The sequence below is a fragment of the Colobus angolensis genome, unplaced genomic scaffold (assembly GCF_000951035.1).
Source record: "Colobus angolensis palliatus isolate OR3802 unplaced genomic scaffold, Cang.pa_1.0 Scaffold7, whole genome shotgun sequence".
Taxonomy (NCBI): domain Eukaryota; kingdom Metazoa; phylum Chordata; class Mammalia; order Primates; family Cercopithecidae; genus Colobus; species Colobus angolensis.
In genome coordinates, this window is record NW_012120709.1 from 20,203,496 (window position 1) to 20,221,742 (window position 18,247).

The 18,247-nt window shown below is 37.8% G+C and overlaps 1 protein-coding gene across 1 annotated transcript in view; it reads right to left on the reverse strand.

Moving 5' to 3' along the window:
- Positions 1-18,247, reverse strand: part of ZW10 (zw10 kinetochore protein) — a 40,745-nt gene that overhangs the window by 11,775 nt on the left and 10,723 nt on the right. The window contains exons 3-9 of the mRNA XM_011926773.1: positions 16,078-16,179; positions 15,776-15,853; positions 15,472-15,631; positions 13,822-13,974; positions 12,914-13,102; positions 3,580-3,743; positions 2,848-3,030 (exon numbers count right to left, since the gene is read on the reverse strand). Of these exons, the coding sequence (XP_011782163.1) occupies positions 2,848-3,030; positions 3,580-3,743; positions 12,914-13,102; positions 13,822-13,974; positions 15,472-15,631; positions 15,776-15,853; positions 16,078-16,179 (1,029 nt within the window). The remainder of the gene's footprint in view (positions 1-2,847; positions 3,031-3,579; positions 3,744-12,913; positions 13,103-13,821; positions 13,975-15,471; positions 15,632-15,775; positions 15,854-16,077; positions 16,180-18,247) is intronic.

Sequence of the window (18,247 nt, forward strand, 5' to 3'; positions counted from 1 at the left end):
GACTATTAGTATTACAGAGCAGCATAATTTGGGGTTCCATTGTCTAGATTCTTGAACAAATTATTTTGTACCAGGCACATGTGTTGGCTTAGTCTAAGAAATAACTCATTCAAACTAAGAAATAACTCATTCAAATAACTCATTCAAACATCCCATTATAAAAAAAAAAAAAAAAGCTTCAGCTTCAATAAAAAATTTCCTTTGTTGGGACTAAGAACAGTAGGCTGTGAATGTGAAAACAGTAATATTTTTTACCCTAACTTTTAACAAAGTCATTTAACCTCTCTGGATCTCAATTTTCTCATTGTAAAATAAATAATATACTAATAATGGCTTTCAAAACTTGTTTCTCAAAGATGCTTCAGGGGTTAAAAAAAAAAAAAGATTAAGCATGTAGAGGCAGCAGGCTCCCTACTCCCACTGCAAGAATAACAGCTTTGCACATACTGGACTTTGACAGAGATTTTCTGGCAGAAAAGGTGTCTAATAAAACTATTTAAGTCAGTGGACTTGGCTTTCTAATCTGTAAAATGGTCTAATAATATCTACTTCAGAGAGCTGTTATGAAGTTTAAATGAGAATACAAATATCAGGGGCTAGGTGGTCAAAAACTATGGCTAAGATCAGAATGATGCTGAAAAAATTTACTTACAGAGATGATTAAAAATGCTAATCTTTGTCTGAAAAATAGTGGGCCTGGATACATAAGATTCGAAAAAGTAATTTCATGAGGAGGGACAAAGGACACTAAGATGGAAGAATGTTAGACCTAATAAGACATCTCTTAAGACAAAATGTAAAAACCAAACAACAACACAAAACATAACTATAGATCTTTTGGGGTAACAGTTAGTATACATAGGGGAATAAAGAGAATTGAGAAAAAGACCATGAAAAGCAATTAAGTTGAAAATGTTTTTTTAGAAAAGGGAAGAGGAGCTTTTTCAAAGTTGGGAAGTTTAGAAAATCTAATTCCAGGGCCTAAATGTCAAGAGAAAGAACCAGGCTGGAATCTAAAGCAGTGGTTCTCAATCAGGGACAGTTCTGTCTTCCAGGGGGCATCTGGCAATGTCTGGAGATATTTTTGCTTGTCACAACTGGAAGAGGTGCTACTGGAAACTAGGGAATAGAGGTCAGGATGCTGCTAAATATCCCATAGGACAGTCCCCCACAGCAAAGAACTATCTGGTCCCAAATGTTAACACTGCCACTGCTGAGATATCCTGACCTAGAAGAAGCTACATTAGCACTTGAGTACTCGGGAAAAATGCGGTTTTACAAACTCTCAAAATTACTTGAGTAGGAAACTCAGATTATCTAGTTCAATTCTCTCACAGTACAGAAGAGGAAAATGAGGTTCAACAAGGTGAAAAGATTAAGCCCAGAGTCACACAGCAATTCAGTGGTAATGCTGTTTACATCAAGGAGTTGTGAGATATATATGAATTCATTTACCAAAGGTACTTACTAAGCACATGAGCACTGAGTACATACTAGTAGTATGTATGTACCAGGTATTTTCTTGGTGCTAAAGATAAAACAATAAACAAAACAGTCAAAACAAAAACAAAAACAAAACTCTACCCTCATGGAGCTTACTTTCTAGAGGGAGAAACAATAAACAATTCATATAAAATGTTGGTTGATGAAAAATAATAAAAAGAAAAATACAGCAAGGAAGGGGTACAGGAAGGAAATAGGGGAGGTTACAAATTTTTTTAAGTGATCAGAAAGTACTTTTTAAAAAGCAAATCATGTGATATGCAGTAAGAATATTCCATGCAGAGGTAACAAGTGGTTCAGAGATTCAGAAACCAAGTAGGCCTAGCACATTCAAGGAACAGAAATAAGTCCAGGGTGCCTGCAGCACCTGAAGGATGAATGCAATAGAAAACAGAGTCAGAGAGGCAATAGGAGGCAGATCAGATAAAGCCTTGTAGTCCACTGTAAGGCTACTGGGTCTTCTCTAAATAAGATGGGAAGCCACTGGACTTTCTGCAGAAGAGTGACATAATCAATTGATATTTATGTTAAAAGAAACCACAGCCCAGTTCTTGGTATTGAGTAGATTTCTGCTCCCTTAACAATCCACAATTACTTCAAAAAGTGTTAATATCTGTGCATTTCAAATGGCTAATTAAATATTTTGTCGAAGTGGACACAATAATAGGGTACCCCAAGGAAAATGGGACACAGCGAAAGAAAGGATGAAGAAGAAAAGCCTAGTTCCCTCAGTGATAGCAGAAAATGGCTGAAGAATTGTCTGTTAAGGGATTGCCTCAATCTATGTTTTGCTTTATACCCAATTTGAGGTATATACATAATTTCATGCATGTAAGATATGAAGAAAGAAAAAAAGGTTAAGAGTCCACTGCCTTTACAGGTAATTATTTATATCCTATCTTTTTATTTACCTGTTTTATTATTTTAGCTTTAAAACTAGTCCCTCTATTAGATGAAGTCAACATTTTCATAATAGGATGTAATTTCTGGATATAATATAGCCCAAGTGTACCTGTCACAAAGTTGTGTCCTAAAACCTTCAGAAATAAAGATGAGAATAATCTACTGCCTCACTTCAACAATAATAATCCATTACATGTATGTAGACTTTTTCAATTTTTACAAGGCTTTCATGTGCATTATCTTATCTGCACTTCACAATACCCAATGGAAGAGGTAGAGATTAGGACCACTTTAACGGGGACAAAAACAGTGTAAAAAAGATTAATAACTTGACTCAGCTCAACAACCATCATCCTCTTTTCCACTTTACTATATGCATCTCAAAATGAGTTGCTTTCTCATACACAATGCTTCATATACAATGCAATATAACCCTGATACCTTCACAGTGTTATGAATTTCAGAGGTCATTAGATTTCTGGCTGCCACAATCACATCCTGGCACTTCTTGTTTGCAAAATGAGAATTGATGTTACGAGCATATTTCAGCAAATCTGTAGTATCTCCTTTTAAAAATCTCATTTCCTTTAGGGCATTTTCAAATTCTTCAGTGGATTGTATGATCTGAGATACACAAGAAAAAAAAGAAAAGAATCATATACATATATTTCATTACAATATTAGAATTTCAAATCCAATGTATAAAAAATAAGAACCAAGCTGTTCATTTAAGATTTAGAATGGACCATCAATTACTGGGTATAAAAATATACATATTTCCAGCCTTAAATTCATTAGAAAGAATACCTTCAATAGAAATGTCTGACTCTACTTGGTAAAAGTACAAAGATCTTTAAAATAAATATACATATTTTAGCACTCAAAGAAACACTAAAAAGAAGCAAAAAAGTAAAATGTCACACAATAGCTATTATAACTAATATAAGTATAAATGAACATAAAGAAAATATATTTAATAAGCAAACAAGCTTCTGCAGTTAAAGAGGTAGGAAGCCAGGAGAAAACCGAAGTTATATGGAATTTGTCTCTATTCCTTATTAACAATTTGCTTAAAGGTATAACTAAAGAACAAACTATCTCCAAGGAAAAACAAAAGACAGCAATAATAATCAACAGTGTCTTAAAACCTTCTGTGCTATCGCGACTCTTTACCTCTTCATATTGCTGTAATTTGCTGCTATTTGTTGGAATAGAATAAACCAAACAGTTTTTGATGAGGCACTCAGACAAGTCCTCCCAGATCATGTCTCCCAGCATCTCAGCCAACGGGACGGTAGACGCTTTTTCATTTTCCAGGTTAGAGTCAAGTGACAGATCTGAATTTTTTAAAAAAAGAAGTTTTAAACAAGAAACCATTTGCAGTCCTGGAATATTCTTAGGTTTTCTAGAATTCTTTAATTTTAAGATGATGGGGAAGAAAACAGCAGAGATAATTCTACAGCCTTCTCAACTGACTGCGTGGGACAAATCATGACACACAATTATTATTATTTTATTTTCACTGCTCAAATGACTTGTCTGTACTACATTACTGCCTGTACTCTGTAACAATGAGGTATTAAGCCATCTACATTATAATCATCTAGTGCTAAGCTGCTGATCTGATTTGACAAGCACTCAGAAGTTCTGCATTCTAACTTGAAACTAGTTTAGAATAAAATCTCACTTATTTAATAATGAATAAATACTTTTTTCATCTATGCATAGAATCTGAGTGTTTGTACTTTATAGTAAAACATAACTAGTCTATAAAACAGAGTATTTCAATACCTCCTCTACAGTATATGTTATGGTGGTTTTTTCCAACACATATTGAGGATGTTGTTTAGAACATCCTATTTATCAATTAAATAATAGTTAAGAATAAGTGGCCAATGTAGAAGGAAGAGGACTCATAAAAGAGACTAGCTGTTATGAACAAGTTCTGATTCACAAAGGAAGACTTAAGGGATTAAGAGCCTTAGAAGAGCAGGGCACAGTGACAAAGCCATTCCAGAGGCTTAGCTGGAAGGATCACTTGAGCCTAGGAGTTCAAATCCAGCCTGGGCAACATAGCAAGATCAAGTCTCTTTAAACACAAACACACACACCCACACACACACACCTGAGAAGAAAGTGAACATATTATCTCAAAGCCTTTAAGATACTTCACAACGTCTAAAGTCTAGTCTGCATTGTCCAGTGATAGCCACCAACCACATTTTGCTACTAAACACTTAAAATGTGGCCAGTGTGACTGAGAAATTCAAGTTTTGATTAATTGAAATTTAAGTTTAAAAATAGAAGCAGGGGTGTGTCCTTATAAAGGGGCAGCACAAAGGAGCCTTGTGGTTTTGGAACAGTTCTGTATCTTGATTGCAGTGGTGGTTACATGAATTTACACATATGAAAAAATTGCACAGAACTACACAAACACACACACGAGCATGTAAAACTGGTGAAATCTAAATAAACTCAATGAATTGTACCAATGTTAATTTCCTGGTTTTGCTATTGCACTATACTGCACTATATATTACTATATAATATTTAAGATGTTAACACTGTAGAAAATTGAGTGAAAGAGGCACGAGACCTCCCTGTAATTTTTGAATGGAAAAAAAATTTTAAAGCAGCAGTGTAAAATACTTTTCCATTAAACACAATTTCATTGTTCTGATAGAACTACATTTCACTGCAACCACTGCATCACATAAAATATTACTGTTGTATTGTCAAGCACTCAACAGGCACAAATGTCATTTCTAGTATTTCATATAATACATTGCCAAACCAGTCAGTGTCAACAGACTGATTCCATCATGATTTTTTCTCCAGACTGATCCTATCACAGTTTTCTTTCCTCTGTGCACTAATATAACACTGTAATGTGTTTATTTGAATATTTTATGCATAGAGCACAAGTTATGGTGACACTCACATAAATGGTAATAGGTAAATTGAAATACTTATTTTAGTTATGATATTATTCTTTTTCTAGATTAAGAAAATAAGTCCAAATTTTAAAATTTAAAACAAAGCATATTACTGATACAGTCAAGTAAAGATGGAGAAGCTGGTAGTACCACTTAAAGAGCAAAGGTAAAAAAGACTAGAAGAAAGCATGTCACAAATTTCACAATCAATGGCAGCTGCAATTTGCTACAACAGGGCAAAACAAAAAAAGCTGCTTGCTTGTTGTATACAAAACTTTTTTTTTTTTTTTTTTGAGATGAAGTTTCGCTCTTGTTGCCCAGGCTGGAGAGCAATGGCGCAATCTCGGCTCACTGCAACCTCCGCCTCCCGGATTCAAGCGATTCTCCTTCCTCAGCCTCCCGAGTAGCTAGGATTACAGGCACCCGCCACCACACCCAGCTCATTTTTGTATATTTAGTAGAGACAGGGTTTCACCATGTTGACCAGGCTGCTCTTGAACTTCTGAACTCAGGTGATCCACCCACCTTGGCCTCCCAAAGTGCTGGGATTACAGGCGTGAGCCACCGCACCTGGCTACAAAACATTTTTTAAGACAAAAAAGTGAACAATATTAAGGGACATTTTCAGCAAATACATTAGGAATTTGATGCTTCCTGTGAAAAAAGAATTGACAAAATTAGTCACCTAGAATCAGAATTAAATGTCCAATAAAAAGTGTGATTTTAACAGGACCTGAACTTCTAACTTTCAATAACTTGGATTCTTGTATTAAGAAAAACCCCTTTTTAAATGGAGAGCTAGCAAAAGAAGTGATTATTTTTTAATTTTCTTAAAAATTATGAGGAAAAGATACGTTTTTTAAAATGTAAAAGATCTTCGATGAAGCAACCACAGAAAACAGTCCACAAAATATAGTATCTTTCTAACATTTATCAAAGATCAATTGATTGAATTTCTGGAAAATTGCAAATACTTTCCTTTTGTGTGTGTGTGTTTGTGTGTATGTGTGTGTTTATTTTATGTACAAAGAGGCATATGGTTTTGCATTACATAGATGCCTTGGATAACCCTTTCAAGGAAGATCACTTAGTCCAACTTAATGAAACCAATATCCTTCGCATACTGACGGAAACACTGGTGGCACATATTGAGGCCATATTTCCAGATCAGACCATGCTGGTTTGAGCAGACACAACAAAAGCAAGAATTCTGGCCGAATTTTCACCAGTGGCTCCAGTACAGCTGCTGGTGATCTACCTTGCTCTCAGGAGTGTGATGAGGTAAAGAGGCCAAATACTTTTCTTTAGCTGTAAATCATACTTTGGGTACATTTTTTCTAAAGGGACTTCCAAATTTGCAAAGAAATATTATCAATTCACAGCCTAAAAAATCAATCTCACTGCACAGTTTTTGTCTGTTTTGCATAGATATTTTTAACCTTTCACATTTGTCAAAGAATTTCAGCAAGATATGAAAAAATAATTTTTATTACAACGAATAGTGTTCTAGTTCTATGTTAGGGGAAAAAAATCCAGATTCATTGGAGTTTTAAAACAAAAGACTAGCTGAGCACGGTGGCTTATGCCTGTAATCCCACCACTTTGGGAGGCCAAGGCGGGCAGATCACGAGGTCAAAAGTTCGAGACCAGTCTGACCAACATGGTGAAACCCCGACTCTACTAAAAATACAAAAATTAGCCCGACGTGGTGGCACACACCTGTAATCCCAGCTACTCAGGAGGCTGAGGCAGGAGAATCTCTTGAACCGTGGAGGCGGAGGTTGCAGTGAGCCAAGATCGCGCCACTGCACTCCAGCCTGGGTGACAGAGTGAGACTCCATCTCAAAAAAAAAAAAAAAAAAAAAAGTTTAAAAAACTTTTTTTTTGTTAAAAGTATTCAGTTTACATACATGCAGATACTATTAATTATTACTGGTTAATACTATTAATTATTAATTAGTTAATACTATTAATACTATTAATTATTACTGGTTAATGGAACTGTTGAAAGAAACAGAAGACAATAAATATGATGAACTTATGTTCTTTGCCAATGCTCATTACTTGAATCTGGAAGGGTTTTAGAAAGATTTATTACATTGTTATCTTCAAGTCTTTGTTAAAACAAAAGAAATGCTTGCCAAATATTCAAATAATCAAAGATAAAAAAAGGCAAAAAACTTGTTTTCGTACTTACATCACACTGCACATGAACAAGATGTGTGTGTGTGTGTTTGTGTGTGTATTTGCCAAATACATATACACATAGAACTATTATGGACTAAATTGTGTTCCTGCCCAAATTCATACGTTGAGGTCCTAGCCCCCAAGGTGACTAGATTTGGATATACAGGCGTGTTTTGCTTTAATGTGCCTCACAGATAATGGTTTTTTGGGGTTTTCAAATTGAAGGTTTGTGGCAACCCTCCATTAAGCAAGTCTATGAGCACCATTTTGTCCAAGAGCATGTGCTCACTTCATATATCTGTCACATTTTGGCAATTCTTACAATATTTCAAACTTTTTCATGATTTTTGATGTTACCATTGTAATTGTTTTGAGATGCCATGAACCACACCCATGTAAGACAGTGAACTTAACAAATGTTGTGTGTGTTCTGACTACTCCACTAACCAGTCACCCCTTTCCCTCATACCCCTACCCTTTCCACTCACGTCTCTATCTCCTAGGGTTTCCCTATTCCCTGAGACACAATACTGAAATTAGACCAACAAATAACCCTACAATAGCTTATACATGTTCAAGTGAAAGAGTCACACACCTCTCACTTTATATCAAAAGTTAGAAATGATCAAACTTAGTGATGAAGGCATGTCAAAGGCTCAGGTAAGTCAAAAACTGGACCTCTTGTGCCAGTTAGCCAAGTTTTGAATTCAAAGGAAAAGACTGGGTTTTTTTTTTTATGTTAACATTGCTTTAATTTCCTTATTTATTTACCTTTACTTTTTTTTTAACTTCTATATTAAGTTCAGAAGTACATGTGCAGGTCTGTTATACAGGTAAACTTCTGTCATGGGGGTTTGTTGTATAGATTATTGCATCACCTAGGTATTAGGCCTAGTACCCATTAGTTATTTTTCCTGTTCCTTGCCCTCCTCCCACCCTCTACCCTCCAATAGGCCCCAGTGTGTGTTGTTCCCCAGTATGTCATGTGTGTTCATCACTTAGCTCCCGCTTATAAGTAAGGACGTGCAGTATTTGGTTTCCTGTTCCTGAGTTAGTGGGAAAAGTTCTTGAAGGAAATGAAAAGTGTATTAAAAGTGTATTACTGAACAGATGGATTATCAAGTAAAACAAGCTTATTTATGGAGAAAGTTTTGTTTTTTGTTTTGTTTTGTTTTTTTGAGATAAAGTCTTACTCTGTCACCCAGGCTGGAGTGCAATGGCATGATCTCAGCTCACTGCAATCTCCGCCTCCTGGGTCCAAGCAATTCTCTCACCTTAGCCTCCTGAGTAGCTGGAATTACAGGCACGTGCCACCATGCCCAGCTAATTTTGGTATTTTTAGTAAAGACAGGGTTTCACTATGTTGAACAGGCTGGTCTTGAACTCCTGACCTCAAGTGATCTGTCTGCCCCAGCCTCCCAAAGTGCTAGGATTACAGGTGTGAGCCACCGTGCCTGGCAATTTATGGAGAAAGTTTGAGTGGTCTGCGTAGAAGCTCAAACCTACCACAACATTTTCTTAAAGCCAAAGCCTAATCCAGAGTTAAGGCCTTAACTCTCTTCAATTCTATGAAGGCTCAGAGGTGAGGAAGCTGCAGAAGAAAAGGATGAAGCTAGGAGAGTTTGGTTCATGAAGTTTGAAGAAAAGAAGCTGTCTCCATAATATAAAAACTCAAGGTGAAGTGGCAAGTGCCAATGGATAAGCTACAGCAAGTTATCCAGCAGACCTAGCTAAAACAACCGACAAAGGTCTCTATACTAAACAACAGATTTTTAGTGTAGACAAACTAGCCTTCTATTGGAAGATATGCCATCTTGAACTTTCATTTCTAGACAGAAGTCAATACTTGGCTTCAAAGCTTCAAACAACAGGCTGACCCTCTTGCTAGGGACTAATGCAGCTGGTGACTTTAAGTTGAAACCATGTTCATCAACCATTCCAAAAATCCTAGGGCCAGGCCGGGTGCGACGGCTCACACCTGTAATCCTAGCACTTTGGGAGGCCAAGGCAGGTGGACTGCTTGAGGCCCGGAGTTCGAGACCAGCCTGGGCAACATAGTGAAACCCCATCTCTACTAAAATTATAAAAATTAGCTGGGCGTGGTAGCACACACCTGTAATCCCAGCTACTCAGGAGGCTGAGGCAAGAGAATCGCTTGAACCCGGGAGACAGAGGTTGCAGTGAGCCGAGATCATGCCACTATACTCCAGCCTAGGCAACAGAGTGAGACTTGTCTCAAAAAAATTCCCAGGGCCTTAAGAATTATGCTAAATCTACTCTGCTTGTGCTCTAGAGATGGGATAAAGCCTGGATGGCAACACATCCACAACAGCATGGTTTTTCAGGATATTTTTCAAAAACAGCATATCTTATTTTGTTTTTTGAGACAGACTCTTGCTCTGTTACCCAGAAGTGCAGTGACGTGAACACAGCTCACTGCAGCCTCCAACTGGGCTCAACTGATCCTCCTGCCTCAGCTTCCCAAGTAGCTGGGACTACAGGCACATGCCACTATGTCTGGTTAATTTTTTATTTTTTTAGTAGAGGCCAGGTATCACTATGTTACCCAGCCTGGTCTCAAACTCCTGGCCTCAAGCAATTCTCTTATCTTGGCCTTCCAAAGCTCTTGGATTACAAGTGTGAGCTACCATGCCCAGCCAATAGCATGGTTTACTGAATATTTTAAGGTCTCTGTTGAGACCTACTGCTCAGAAAAAAAGATTTCTTTCAAAATATTACTGCTTACTGGCAATGCACCTGGTCGCCCAAGAACTCTGATGGACACAAGCAAGGAGATTAATGCTGTTTTCATGCCTGCTAACACACCATCCATCTGTAGCCTATGAATCAAGGAGTAATTTTGACTTTCAAGTCTCATTATTCAAGAAATAAAATTAAAGCTGCCACAGTGATTCCTCTGATGGATCTGAGCAAAGTAAACTGAAAATCTTCTAGAAAGGATTCACCATTCTACATGTCATTAAAAGCATTCACAATTCATGGGAGGAGGTCAAAATAGCAAAATTAACAGGAGTCTGGAAGAAGTTGATTCCAACCCTCATGACTTTGAGGGGTTTAAGACTTCAGTTAAAGAAGTAACTGCCGATATACTAGAAATGGCAAGAGAGCCAGAATCAGTAATAGAGCCTGAAGATATAACTAAATTGCTGCAACCTCATGATAAAACCTGAATAAATGAGGAGTTGTTTCCAGCGGATGAACAAAGAAAGTGGTTTCTTGAGACAGATTCTACTGCTGGTGAAGATGCTGTGAACATTGTTTAAATGACAACAAAGGATTTAGAACAGTCCATAAATTTAGTTGATAAAGCAGTGGCAGGGTGAGAAGAATGACTCCTATTTTGAAAAAAGTTCAACTAGGGGTAAAATGCTATCAAATAGCACTGCATGTTACTGAGAAATCTTTCAAGAAGGGAAGTCAATTGATAAGGCAAGCTTCATTGTTGTCCTATTTTAAGAAACTGACACAGCCATCCAACCTTCAGCAACCACCATCCTGATCAGTCAGCAGCCATCAACACTGAGGCAAGACACTCCACCAACGAAAAGATTATGACTCACTGAAGGCTCAGATGATCGTTAGCACTTTTTAATAATAATATATTTTTAAATTAAGGTATGTACACTTTTTAGACATAATGCTATAGCACACTTAATAGACTACAATACAGTGTAACTATAACTTTTATATGCACTGGGAAACCGAAAAATTTGTGGGACTCGCTTTATTGGGATACTACTTTATTGCAGTGGTCGAAAACCAAACCCGCAATATCTCTGAGTATGCTAGTAGTCCCTTTAAGGAGGTAATTAAGGTTACATGAGATCATAAGGGTAGAGTCCTGATCCAACACAACTGGTGTCTTCATAAGAGAAAGAGACACCAGGATGCAAATGCAGAGAAAAAGCCATGCAAAGACACATCAAGAAGGCCATCGGCAAGATAAGAGAGGCTTCAGGAAACACCAAACCTACCAATACCAGAAGAGCAATGAAGATCAGGAGAACTTAAAACTATGTCATTCAAAAAATAAAAATGTTTACACTGGTGATAAGATGTAGGGGAAATAACAGCAACTGTAAAGAATTTGAAAATCCATCATGTGTAATAGGAATTAGACTCATTCTATATGTCTCCACTCTATAAAAACAGCATCAATAAAGTAGACATTACAGGGTAGCATATTGTGACAAACTTTTAAAATAACTACCCTAAAGATTTAATTTGCAAAATTAGCATTTTTGTAGTAGTATTTCAGAGTACAGGTAAGAAATGTGAGTTTTAAAAAACAAAACAAAACAAAAACCTGCCTGGTACTCAGAACTGCCCAGGGACGGGATAAAATGCCTCAAGTTCTCTCTCACTGAAAGTGTTCAGATTGGCTATCTGACCAATTGATGGAATATTATAGAGGAGATTCAGGCATCTGAGATACTTGGACCAAATCATCTCTCCAATTCCTTCTAATCTTTGGATGCTTTGTTTACAACTTAATTTATATCTAATGAAAACAAAATTGTATTCCTCCCCAAGGGGAGGATCTGGGAACAAGAAAAACTACCTTGGATTTCCGAAGTTTATGTGAGCCTTAGGATTTTTTCTTCTCTGCTCTCATCAAAACTATAGAAAAGTCCTTGCTTTACATATAAACTATTTATATATAAATATACAGTATATGACTGCCAGGAAGGCCCACAAACAATAGGAGCATTTCTTTTTTACTTTAGCCACAGCAGGAATGGTTAGCCAGGCTATTCAACATGACAACCGAAAAAAGCACAAAGAAGGTAAGTCAAATAGACTTAAAAAAAAAAAAAAAAAAAGCAGTACTGAAACACAAGAGACTTCACTTTTAATGGTACAATAACCAAAAACACGATTTAAGGAATACAGAAACTGGCTGTTTCTAGTGTGAATACACAAAGATCAACAGGCTGGAATACAATTTACTTCCTATGTTAAACCAAGTTTGTTTTTATCAGATTAATAGGGGTTTCCATGGAAATATGTAAAACAACACTTGGTTCATTTCTTCTTCTCCTGTAATTAAAGTACGAGTTCCAATTTGTGATGGTACTGGGAGTCCAGTGAGAGAAGTGCATTCTAGAATTCAACTAAAATAATAATACAAATACAGAATCTGAGGTACCACTGATGGCCCTACTTGTCAATACAGTGCAGAGAAGGAATGCAAAATAGGCAAAACACAAGACGGCAACTCCTTTGCCCCTATGGCACAATTTACCCACTTCTGAGCCTACTTTCTCACACATTATAGGCATTTCTACTTAAAAATAATATTTACTTTTAAAAACAATATTTACTTTTCCAAAATATAAAAACACTGCCTTGGAGATACATACCTAGAAGCTGTTTCTGGAGCACTTCTAGTACCAGTCTGATCTTTGTAAAAACTTCAGATGGTGATGGATATTCCAAGTTAGTCATTATAGATTCAAAACGAATAACTATGTTAGGCTGGCTTTCTATCACAGCGTGAAGGGATGGACAAGATGCCAGAGGCCTAAGGATATACTTCAGCAGCATCTGACCTGAAAAATCATATGAACATTCACCAAAAAATCACTGTAAGACGCTTCTACGCCAGGCACGGTGGCTCACATCTGTAATCCCAGCACTTTGGCAGGCCGAGGCAGGTGGATCATCTGAGGCCAGGAGTTCAATACCAGCCTGGCCAACATGGTGAGATCCCATCTCTACTAAAAATACAAAAATTAGCTGGGCATGGTGGCGGGCACCTGTAATCCCAGCTACTCGGGAGGCTGAGGCAGGACAATTGCCTGAACCCAGGAGGCAGAGGTTGCAGTGAGCCGAGATCATGCCATCGCAGTCCGGCCTAGGTGACAAAAGCGAAACTCCATCTAAAAAAAAAAAAAAAAAAACTTCTAAAAAGTAAACCTGTCAAAAAAAAAAATATGAATCTTTGAACCTAACAACCAAAATACATATACCATGACATTACACACCAACCATTATGCAGTGTAGGTTTTACCACTGAAGTTTCCCAGATTGTCTACAGATTTTTATTTAAATTATTCAAAAACCAAATAAAATAGGAACAGTTTAAAAAAAAAAAAAACCCAATCCCTTAATAAAAAGGATAATATTTATGACAATTCCCTTTCATGAATCAAGAGGCCAGACCCTATATTAATACTCTCCAGAGAATACTTTATCATCTTTTCTGTCTTCCCTTTAATACTGGGCCTTAGGAGATTTTGTGTAAATGAAACAAAGTAGCACGCCTTACCAAATGATTTAAGCTTGCTGTGTAGTTCTCCAAGAACAGAAAATGCCAAGAGGACAGAACTGATGGGTGGCATAGGGGTCTTCTCCTCTTTGTGTGATTGTTCAGTGTATAAATGAAGTTCAGTTTGTAGGTAAGATTCCAAACTGCTGGTATCTAAGAAAAAGGAAGAAAAACATCAGCTGTCTCACTAATATGAGATGTTCCCACTTCTGTTCCTCAGAGTTCATTCTCTGATATTTCCAATGCAGTTCTATTACAATATACTCCTAATGCAACCAAATATGAATTATGACATACATGTCCTTGGCATCACTTTAAAAAAGGAAATGACTTTTTGAGGTCAGGTGAGAGGACTCATGTCTGTAATCCCAGCACATTGGGAGGCCGAGGTGGGAGAATCACTTGAGCCCAGGAGTTCAAGACCAGCCTGGGCAACGGAGTGAGACCCTGTCTCTAATAAAAAATTTAAAAATTCATCAGGCGTGGTGGCACGCACCTGTGGTCACAGCTACTGGGGGCAGGGTGGGAGAAGTAGGTGGGGCTGAGGCAGGAGGATCGCTTCAGCCCGGGAGTTTGAGACTGCAGTGAACTATGCTTGAGCTACTGCACTCCAGCCTGGGTGACAGAGCGAGACCCTGTTTCAAAAAAAAAAAAAAATGAGGTCCTAGTTTCACAGACCTTACTTTCTATGTTCTTTCTGCCAAACAAGTTTAACAAGTAGGGTGTGTTATAACAAACAATTCAACACACCTGCCCTCCTCTCTTAACTAATATTCTACTTGAGAAGAGAATCTAAAATTTTCCGGATAACTCCCTTCAAATACCGATATACGTACACATATGTACATGTGTCTATGTACACACATAAGTACATAATGAATTTGTAGGCCAAAGTGGATGTAGGAAAGGGAACAGGGGAGACAGTTTCTCCTGAAATACACTAAATTTCAAAATCCAGTGTTGGAAAATATACCAGGTACAATAGCATGTCCTTTAAATACAGCCTCTGAAGTTTTACTCTAAGGACAAACAACACACCAAAGAGGGCTCATACCCAGAGGTAGGCAGAAAGGCTGAGAGCCAAGTAGCATAAATCAAAGCCAAGGCAGAAGTAATCCCATTTCTTCACCTTGCAAAGCACTCCCTAGCTCATTATTTTCCCCAAGGACTAGAAAGAAATTGAACAAAACCCCTCCTCTACCCTCAAGCCTACTGATTCATCTTCTTTCCTACGCAAGACAGAGAAAGGGTAGATAGCTCCTCTACACTTTCCCAGCCAAGATAAACTGCCGGGATTAGGGCTGTCAGGAACGAGCACGTCCTACAAGGCAATGGAAACAATGTGGTGGCAAATTGCTACCACCTCCTCTAGCACACTCTCACCACATGACCCCAACTACCCCATCATCTTTTCTCACATTTCTAGGGAACGGGACAGCTAAGAGGGATGTAAGGGAAGCAAGGTGAGGACACTTTAGGGACTCAGATGAGCTGGTCCTAAGTAAGCATCTTGCTAACATGAGCACTCAATACAGATATGGAAGATTATGAGTGAACCCTCATCTACCAATACAAAACTGTAGAGTATATTCAGACACTACACTGGTTCAGGCAGATGAAGCAAAGCAGTCCACCTGAGGTCAGCAGCACCTTTTGATGGTGGGAACTTCCATACAATCAGCTTCTGCCACTCTTCTCCAAGGTGATAAAGTATGTTCTGTTTCTGTATTGTGAGCTCCATGCTGAGAGATTTCAATATTTTTAAATCAAAGCATTTTCTGGATTTTAATAACTTCAAGCATTTCTGTGCCTGGTAATGAAATGAAATCACTGTTAAACATTCAATCTGGACTCAGGGCAATTAGAATATATTTGCATAATGATAAAAAATACAAAATTTACTGAAAACAAGAAGAGCACTTATTGCGCATGCTTTGGGGAAAGCATTTAGTACCTCTTCCAGATGCTGAGCACCAGTGACATATTTCTTCTCTGTTAATGCACAATTATATTCTTCAATAGCAGTGGAAAACTGAAAAGTTAAGTATGATATTTTATACATCCTATTATTTCAAGTCTGTTTGCTTTTAAAATATTAAGAAATGCTCCCACTTTCCCTCCCTCTCCCCCCTCTAAAAAAAAAAAGAAGAAAAGAAAATATGAAGACAAAAAAACCTATTATAGTCAGGAGATAGCCATTGAATAATGAGACCTTCCCACCACCAAAATACTAAGGTTCAAGTTGAGTTTACTGACCTCCTGCAACTGTTTAAGCAAACTTAGGACAACTGAGTCTCTTTCCAACTGCTGCTTTAAGTCTGTAAATTCACCAGTTGATACATGAAGATCCCGGCAGACCTAATTCACACACCAAAGACAAGTACTTTTAAGCTATACCATACCTAAGAAATAAAACATTTACAGCAAATCAATAAGCTTTACTAGGTCAACATAATTCATGTTGAAATTTAAATGCTAGTTAAGACTGGAATAAAAATCACAGAATGTAGTAGGAAGATACCCTAGAGGTCCAACTAGTCCAAACCTTTATCCTATTGCAAGAATACCCATTTCTTTCAACATAATATCCTCAAGTCACCATCTATTCTTAATTTAAACAGGTATCTTTCATCAGAGAGCTCATCCACCTGGATTACTAGAAAGGTATCCCCACTGCCAAGTGATAACTCATTTTAGAGTCAGACAGCTCTATTAGGATTTTTTTTTTTAATTGAAACAGGGTCTCACTCTGTTGTCCAGGTTGAAGCGCAGTGGTGCAATCTCAGCTCACTGCAGCCTCAACTTCCCTAGATTCAAGCGATCCTCCCACCTTAGCCCTGCTGAGTAGCCAGAACTACAGGCACGCACCACCATGCCTGGCTAATTTTTGTATTTTATGATAAAGATGGAGTTTCACTATGTTGTCCAGGCTGGTCTTGAACTCCTGGACTCAAGCGATCTGCCCACCTTGGCCTCCCAAAGTGCTGAGACTGCCGGCATGAGCCACCGCACCTTGTCAGAAAGATTTAATATTGAGGCAGAATCTACCTCTCATTCTGTCCCACCTTATCAAATGACTTTACATGATCAATTATTCCCTGTCTCCTAAAATCTCCAATTAACCTCTCCCTAATTTATCTTCACTCATTTGTGAAATATATATTGACTGAATACTTGTAAGTGCATGGCTTATCCCATCAAATTTAAATATGTTAAAATTTCTCCCATCTTTTGGAAAAATTTCCCTCCACCTCACCAACCACCCTATTGCTCAGCAACTGCTTTATTTTTCTCCTCCCTCTCACAAACAGCTTCCTGAAAGAGTGATCTATATTCACTGTCTTTACATTCTCACCTCTCAGTCACTCTATACCTCACTGTGATCTGGTTCCTAACTGTTCTTGCCAAAAAAAAAAAAAACACTAAACTCCTCATTGCTAAATCCAAAGCATACATTACTAGTACAGTCGTGTGTCACTTAACAACGGGAACACATTCTGAGAAATGCGTTGTTAGGAGATTTTGATGTCATGCAAACATCATAGAGTGTACTTACACAAACCTAGATGGTATGTCCTACTATGTACCCAGGCTACATAAAACTATTGCTCCCAGGCTATAAACCCATACAGCATGTCAGTGTACCACTTACACAATGGTAAATATTTGTGTATCTAAACACAGAAAACATACAGTAAAAATACAGCATAAAAATGGTACACCTGTACAGGGCACTTACCATGAATGGAGGTTGCAGGACTAGAAGTTGCTCTGAGTGAGTCAGTGGGTGAGTGGTAAGGTAATGTGAAGGCCTAGGACATTAGTGTACTCTACTGCTGCCTTTATAAACATACATTTAGGTAACGCTAAATTTATTTTTAAAAATTTCCTTTCTTCAATAATAAATTAACATTATCTTACTATAACATTTTTACTTTATAAACTTTTTAACTTTTTTTTTCTTTTTTTTGAGGAGTCTCACTCTGTCACCCAGCTGGAGTACAGTGGCACAATCTTGGCTCACCGCAACTGCCACCTCCTGGGTTCAAGCAATTCTCCTGCCTCAGCCACCCAGGTAGCTGGGATTACAGGCGTCCACCACCACGCCCAGCTAATTTTTGTATTTTCAGTAGAGGTGGGGTTTTATCATGTTGGCCAGGCTGGTTTCGAACTCCTGACCTCAAGTGATCTGCCAGCCTCAGCCTCCCAAAGTGCTGGGATTACAGGTGTGAGCCACTGCACCTAGCTAAACTTTTTAACATTTTGACTCTTGTAATAACACAGCTTAAAATGCAAACACACTATACGCTGTACAAAAATATTTTGTGTTTTTATTTCTTCTAAAAAAAAATGGGAGGCCGGGCGCGGTGGCTCAAGCCTGTAATCCCAGCACTTTGGGAGGCCAAGGCAGGTGGACTGCTTGAGG